The sequence below is a fragment of the Triticum aestivum genome, chromosome 4A (assembly GCF_018294505.1).
Source record: "Triticum aestivum cultivar Chinese Spring chromosome 4A, IWGSC CS RefSeq v2.1, whole genome shotgun sequence".
In the NCBI taxonomy this organism is placed as follows: domain Eukaryota; kingdom Viridiplantae; phylum Streptophyta; class Magnoliopsida; order Poales; family Poaceae; genus Triticum; species Triticum aestivum.
Window position 1 is genome coordinate 15,021,108 of NC_057803.1, and position 7,765 is coordinate 15,028,872.

The 7,765-nt window shown below is 55.5% G+C and overlaps 2 protein-coding genes across 2 annotated transcripts; one reads left to right on the forward strand and one right to left on the reverse strand.

Annotated features, from left to right (window-relative positions):
• The first annotated feature begins 3,537 nt into the window (after positions 1-3,537).
• Positions 3,538-5,303, forward strand: LOC123084812 (probable prolyl 4-hydroxylase 6). Its single transcript, XM_044506322.1, has 7 exons — positions 3,538-3,780; positions 3,874-3,931; positions 4,077-4,184; positions 4,282-4,339; positions 4,453-4,634; positions 4,722-4,782; positions 4,882-5,303. The coding sequence occupies exons 1-7, from the start codon at positions 3,638-3,640 to the stop codon at positions 5,193-5,195; spliced, it is 924 nt and encodes a 307-aa protein (XP_044362257.1). The 5' UTR covers positions 3,538-3,637; the 3' UTR covers positions 5,196-5,303.
• On the reverse strand, positions 5,211-7,324 carry LOC123084810 (glycerol-3-phosphate acyltransferase RAM2). The gene is made up of 2 exons (XM_044506321.1): positions 6,631-7,324; positions 5,211-6,205 (listed from the first exon to the last, which is right to left on the reverse strand). Exons 1-2 carry the CDS (start codon positions 7,255-7,257, stop codon positions 5,330-5,332), a joined length of 1,503 nt encoding a protein of 500 aa, XP_044362256.1. The 5' UTR covers positions 7,258-7,324; the 3' UTR covers positions 5,211-5,329.
• Between the last annotated feature and the right edge of the window lie 441 nt (positions 7,325-7,765).

Here is a 7,765-nt window from a genome sequence, read left to right on the forward strand (position 1 = left end):
ACATGATACTCCACAGCTCGGAGAAGAGCAATCAAAATATTAACAGAACCATGATGACCAAGTTCCAAAACTTTGATGATGACCATGAGCTCAAGGAGTTGTACATGCATGGGCACAAGTTCACTTGGTCGAACGAGAGAAACACCCCAACCCTGACCAAGATTGATAGGATGCTTGTTTCAGTTGAATGGGAGTTGGCTTTTCCAGACTATCTCATGCAAGCACTATCCACTAGTGTGTCTGATCATGCACCTCTCCACCTCTCCACGAGCAACACCTACGGAGCCAAGAGACGTTTTCGGTTTGAACTGTACTAGACCAAGCTTGAGGGCTTTGAAGAGGCGATCCGTGAAGCTTGGGTCTGTAGCAATGATATCTTTGATCCTTTTAAAAGGTTGGACGCGCTCTTCAGGAATACCGTGTCCTATTTGCAAGCTTGGGGCCAAAGAAAGACCGGTAACATCAAGATCTTCATGAAGGTTGCAAACTGGTTAATTGCGAGACTTGATAGAGCACAAGAGAGGCGACCCTTGACTCTGCTGGAAATCTGGTTGTGGTGAACTTTGAAGCTCTCCTTCCTTGGTCTTGCATCCCTCGAGCGCACCATTGACAAGCAAAGATCCAGGATCCGTTGGCTGTGGGAGGGTAACGCGAACACCTAGCTATTTCAAGCGGTAGCCAATGGAAGACACGCCAAGAACTTCATCCCTGCATCAAAAGAGGAGAGGAAATCATCACTGATCAAGTGAGAAAAGAGGAGGTTTTCTCCGAGGCCTTTGAAAATCTGCTTGGGAAGGCCGTTGTCCGCGAGAACACGATTGATCTTGAATACCTTCAGACCCCCGAATGCAACCTAGATGATCTCGAGCTTATGTTCACTGAAGAGGAAGTTTGGAGCATAATTAAAGAGATTCCGGCCGATAGAGCTCCAGGACCCGATGGTTTCATTGGCGCTTTTTACCATACTGGTTGGCCTATCATTAAAGGAGATACCATGGCTGCGCTGCTGAAACTATATGTGGGAGATGGACAAGGCTTCGATAAGCTCAATCGCGCGCACATTGTATTGATCCCCAAAGTCCCGGATGCCCTGGAAGTTGGTGACTACCACCCCATTAGTCTACCCCACAGCTTTGCCAAGCTCTTCGCCAAGCTTCTCGCGACTAGGGTTCGCCCCCGCATGTCTAAAATCATGGCCATCAACCAATCAGCTTTCATCAAGGGAAGAAACATCCACGACAACTACCTCCTTGTCAGACAGCTTGCCAGGAAACTTCGTGCTAGAAAGGAGAAGGGGTTGTTTCTCAAACTGGATATATCTAAAGCGTTCGACTCTCTGTCATGGCCATTCCTCATGGAGAACTTAAGGGCGAGGGGCTTTGGTCAGAAGTGGATTACCTGGATCTCGATCCTCCTTAAAACATCAAACACCCGGGGTGGTGGTCAATGGTGTTCCAGCTAGAAGATTCCATCATGCCAAGGGCCTAAGGCAAGGGGACCCGGTCTCACCTCTCCTCTTCGTCATCGCCATGGACTCCCTCACCTCCATCATTAGCAAGGCAACTGAGGATGGAATCCTCAGTTCTTTCAGAGGTGTGATGGCTACGCAGAGGCTTTCCCTTTATGCCGATGATCTTGCGTTGTTCTTGAGGCCCTTCGTGCAAGATCTTACCTTTGTCAAGGCCACGTTCAATATCTTCGGCGAAGCTTCTGGCCTTCGAATCAACTATAGCAAATCAAATGCAATCCTCATCAAACACAACAAGATTGATCGTCAGAGAGTGGAATCGACACTGCATTGCAAGATGGGCAGCTTCCCATGCCGCTATCTTCGCCTTCAGCTCGCGATCAACCAGCTTACTAGGACGGACTGGCAGCCGCTCCTCGATCAAGTCAGGAAGTTCATTCCTGCTTGGCAACGAGGCCTCATCCAGCAACCTGGAAGATTGATCCTGGTCAAAACTGTCATCGCTGCAAGGCCGGTTCACCAACTCCTTGTGCTCGACCCACCCCTCTGGGTTCTTGAGGAGATCAACAAGTGGATGCGCTCTTTCTTCTGGGCTGGCAAAGAGAAGAGTCATGGCGGATAATGCCTTGTCGCTTGGGACACGGTTTGCAAACCAACTTCGCTCGGAGGCCTAGGAGTAAAGAATCTAGCGCTGCAAGCTCTGGCACTGCACGTACGTTGGGAATGGTTAAGAAGATCTGATCCGAGTAGACCATGGCAATAACTAAACCTGATCGTGGATGAACAAGCACGTGAGGTCTTCAACAGCTTTGTCAATATTAAGGTGGGAGAGGGATCTAAAGTTCTCTTTTGGAAAGATCGCTGGATCCACGGCGCGACGGTCGCTGACATAGCCCCATTAATCCACGCGATGGTCAGTACAAGGAACAGGAACAGAAGAACGGTGAGAGATGCGCTCAACGACAATGCCTGGACGGTTGATCTGCAAGGGGAGCTATCTTTCTTGGGCCACATGCAAGTTTACTCTCTGTGCCAGGCCATCAGTACTGTGGAGAGAAATCTGGATGAGCAGGACCAATTCCACTGGCCTTGCCATGCGTCTGGCAAATACAACGCTAGTTCCACTTATAGATGGCTTTGCATGGGGCAAATCAAAACCCCCACCGCAGGCTGCATCTCGCGAAGTTGGGCGCCGTTAAAGTGCAAAATCTTCATGTGGCTTGCCAGCCAACGCCGCCTATGGACTTCTGACCGGCGAGCTCGTCATGGCCTCCAAGATACGGCGTCCACCTATTACACTTGCTTGCAAGATGAGGACAACCCCGATCACATGCTCGCTCATTGTGGTTATGCTAAAGAAGTGTGGCACTCCTGTTTCAGTGAATGGAGATTCAACGTGCAAATCCCATCCACCGATGCCACCTTCTTACAATGGTGGCTCGACCAAAGGAGACAATTCAATGGCAAGCTCAGAAGAGGATTCGATTCCATCACCATCCTAATTGCATGGGCCCTCTGGAAGCAACGCAATGCGCGTGTGCTCAACAATGTCTCGAGACAAAGATCGGCTGCACAACTCAAAACAAAGATCTTAGATGAGATTGATGATTGGAGGAAGGCCGAGTTAGGCGGAGTGGGTGCTTTAGACCCTTTCGCGAGAGAGTAGTCATAGGTTTTAGGAAGTTGGCGTTGAGTGGGTTCCCCCTACGAGCTGTTCGCACCTCGTTAGGGTTCTTGTACATAATTTTCTGCCTTCTATAAAAATATGGTATTGCCATTGACATACTCTCGAAAAAAAAGAAATATTTCTAAAAAAATGATTTATTGCCGAAAAGGAAACATGATTCATAACGAAACAAAGCCCAGACGGTCTGGCCGGCGTCCATATATGGGCCCGTCAGGCGCCGCATCCACGACCATACGAACCTTCCAGAGTCCATATCTCCCATGATTAATAACCCTGAAAAGAAATCTACTCCGTATCCGTGATTAATAATGCGAATCGTTCGTCAAGGAAACCCGTCGACGTCACTCCATGCAGGTGGGTCCGTGGCTTATTAAAATTGCCCTTTCAGCCAGTGAGCCCCACACCTCGGTCGTCGTCGTCGTCGCGTCGCCGAAGACCCGAAGTCAGACTCAGACGACCCGACCGTCTCGTCACCGCACCGCATGGCTCCCCTGTTCCAGCGCGTCCTCCTCGCCGTCCTGCTGCTCGCCAGCACGGCCTCCTCCTCCTTCGCCACCGCCGGCCGCGGCGGCGGCCGCGGGCGCTTCGACCCCACCCGCGCCGTCCACGTCTCGTGGCGCCCCAGGTGACCGACGCCGACCTCCACCCTCCTCCGCCGCCCGCCGGCACTACAGGCTCGTCGACATACATAACGTCCATGCTTCCCTCTGTGCCGCAGGGCGTTCCTGTACAAGGGGTTCCTGTCGGAGGCGGAGTGCGATCACCTCATCGCGCTGGTCAGTTAACCATCTCTCTCTCTCTCTCTCTCTCTCTCTCTCTCTCTCTCTCTCTCTCTCTCTCTCTCTCTCTCTCTCTGCCCGGCGCACCGTACGTGGACATTCCATCGCTCGCAATGCATGCGTGATCTGCGTGGTGTGGCAGGCGGAGGAGGGTGGCCTGCAGAAGTCGATGGTGGTGGACCGGCTGACGGGGAAGAGCGTGATGAGCCAGGTGCGCACCAGCTCCGGAACGTTCCTCCCCAAGAAGCAGGTGCGCGTCCCCTTCGGCTTTTCATGGCCGCGAGGCAGGTCCATTTCCCACGGATTTGGCTCACGATCTGTCTCATCCATCTGCTTATCTCATCTAGGACCAAGTTGTGGCGAGGATAGAGGAGAGGATCGCCGCCTGGACCATGCTGCCACAGGGTATGCCATGCTATATGCTCTCCCCGGTGCACTAAACTCAACGCACGCTGCAAAGTGCAAAGTGTAAACAAACTTGCATTTCAATCTTGTTTCCGAACTGCAATGTTGGGCAGAGAACGGCGAGAGCATCCAGGTGCTCCGGTACGAGAGCGGCCAGAAGTACGAGCCGCACGTCGACTTCATCCGGCACACTGCCAAGGGATACCATTCCCGCGGGGGGCACCGCGTCGCCACCGTGCTCATGTACCTGTCCGACGTCAAGATGGGCGACGAGACCGTCTTCCCCAACTCCGACGTACTAATCGCAGATCTGTGTTCCTAGCTGCATACATATTTCATTCTTCCCAACCTATGACTTCGAAATTAATTTGTTTCGCCACAGGCCGAGTCGTTGCAGCCCAAAGACGACACATGGTCAGAGTGTGCACGAAGTGGGTACGCAGGTAATAAACGTGAACACTTGACCATGCAGATAGCCTTAGTATCTCTTGATGTGACGCACTACACTACACTTTGGAGTACTGATTTCTTTTGCGTGGCAGTGAAACCTGTGAAGGGCGACGCGGTGCTCTTCTTCAGCCTGCACCCCAACGGGACGACGGACCCGGACAGCCTGCACGGGAGCTGCCCCGTGATCGACGGCGAGAAGTGGTCGGCGACCAAGTGGATCCACGTCCGACCCTTCGACAGCCGCCCTCGCGTGCCGTCCACCGCCGGATGCGGGGACGAGAACGATCTCTGCCCTCGGTGGGCTGCCAATGGCGAGTGCGCCAAGAACCCTCGCTACATGGTCGGAACCCCCGGCAACCCCGGCTTCTGCCGGAAGAGCTGCAACGCGTGCACCGGTACACTGTAGATTTGGAAATTGTAATGGCAGGCCACTGACTGGCTAATCGAAATAAAAATATTTATCTGTTTATCAATGATTTGTTATGTACAAATATACGGCCGATCGATCAACAAATCATTGTCCGGGCAAGGCAATCACGTTCACGTGCCCTTGCGCGGCCGGACGATGCCGTCGTTGCCGGCGAGCGCCAGGTACTTGTCCTTCCTGGTGAAGCCGGTGCACTCGAAGGAGAGCGCCGAGGCGATGATCCTCTGCACGTGGTTGGCCACCTCGTGGCTCGACCTCCCACCGCCGCCGCAGGTGTGCTCCGCCGGCAGCCTGTCGAGGAACGTCACCGTGTACTCCAGCCGCGGGTTCATGAAGAGGTAGAAGGGGTCCATCCCCTTCCAGCCCCTGGCCGTGGTGCCGTGGAACATGCTCATCCGGCACTCGGTCGCCACGGGCACGATGTCGTCGCTGAGCTCCGCGAAGAGCGACGAGAAGCGCAGCAGGAAGGGCTCCCGGCACGTGGTCCCCTCGGGGCAGACGGCCAGGTCGCCCCCGGCGAGCAGGCGCCTGATGGCGGCGGCGTCGGTGGCGCGGTCGCGGGTGAGGCGGACGGTGCGAATCGGCGAGAGGAACTCGGAGAGGCGGGAGAGCGAGTAGGTGACGACGGACACGGGGCGGCCGAGCGCCACGGAGATGAAGACCGGGTCCAGGAGCGTGCGGTGGGAGCAGGCAAAGAGCGCGCCCGTGCGGCCCTCGGCATGCTTCGGGCGCGGCGGGGGAGCGCCCCGCACCACGACGCGCACGCCCAGAGCCCGGTACACGTGGTACTGCCACGGCATCGGGACGAGCGACCCCGCGGCGACCCGGACGCACGCGAGCAGGAAGCCGATGGGGTACCACACCACGGCGAGCAGCGCGGCGAGAGGGGTCGGCCGCTGGACGAGGCGGCCGTCGTGGAAGATCACCGGCTTCCGCAGCTTGTCCACGCCCACGGCGTCCACCGGCTCCCGCGGCACGAGGTACGCCTCCTGCAGTCCAAAGCCAAAGTTACAAAAGTATTCTGCACACGAACTTTGTATACAAGATGCTTCAACGCCATGAGGCGTGGCTTGCCATATTGGTCCCAGCAACTACTCATCGTACAGGGAAACGGCTGTTGGGTTACTCTACCTAAATGGGCATGCATCATGAATGCATGCACAAAAGAGCTGATGATGATCGGGAGACGCATGCAGGATATGTTTAGTAGTACTACTATAAGCTGACCCTCAGCCATCCTGCATGATATTCATGCATGCGTAGATGCATACGGACGATCAGCTCAGGTCGACTAGAACGCCGACGGCCAACTTTTTTCGCGCCGGCATATGGAACCCATTTGTCGATGGGCAGTTTACGTCGAAACTCTGGGTAAACATCAAGGGTTTAACCAGTGATTAGAGAATCAAGTAACCTTGCAAACGCTCATGAAGGCGTAGTCGGACCTCCGGTCGCCCAGCCCGACCTCCGGCGCGTCGCCGTCGCGGACCATCTCCCTCAGCGCCTCCGCCTTCCTCTCGCCGACGAGCACGCCCCGGCGCGAGTCCACCAGCCCCGTGGCGCGCCCGCGCCACGTCGCGAGCTCCGTGCCGGCGACGGCGTCGGCGCCGAGGTGGTCGCGCAGGAACGGCTCCGCCATCACCCTGGGCGTGGCGGTCACCACCCACCTCCGCCCGCACGCCGCGAACACGCGCCACGCGTCCGGGTGCACGTCGTCCGCGTAGAACCTGGGCAGCACGGCGCGCGCCGCGGACTCGATGTCCGCCACGCGCGCGCCAGCGGTGGCCGCGAACACCAGCACCCGCACCCCGGCCGCCTCCGACACCGCGTGGTACAGCAACCCGGCGAGCGGCGCCAGGAGCAGGAGGAGCGCGAGGCGCGGCACGCCGCCGGTCTCGAAGGCGACGAGCGCGTAGTACGGGAAGGCGCTCCGCGACCGGAGCAGCGTGCCGTCCAGGTCCGACACCACCGTGTGGTCGCCGCGGCGCGACGCGTCGCACTTGTGCACCGCCGGGAACGGCTCCTCGCTGGCTACCACCATTGCACTGGCTTGAACGCGAAGGCTAACCCGTTTGTCTCGAGAGAAGGCTGCGTGTGGTCGTGTGGTCGGCGCCGCTGTGGTTTGGTTTGCGCACAAGTGTGCGCAAGGATTTATAGAGCGCGGCGACGCGTGAGAGACGGGCGGTTTGTGGACAGTACAAGAAAGGACAAAACAAGGGTTGACAGATTAATTGGGCGGTAAAATTGTGGCCGAATCCACATTGTAATCCGCGTTTCTTCGTTTGTGCTATTTGATGCTAGTAAGGCTGGTCATAGTGGGGAGTAACTTAGACTAGTGTCATATACATGACACTAGTCTAAGGCATTTTTTGGTTCATAGGATAGGATTATCATAGGAATAAGAATCTTGTAGGAAATGAGATGACATGTATCTCAAATCCTATGAGTAGAAATAGGAAACAAGATGTCATTTGGTTGACATCAAAGGAAATTTTCCATTGAATCTAGACTCTTTTTTATTTTCCTATGAAATGTGGAGAATAGGAACC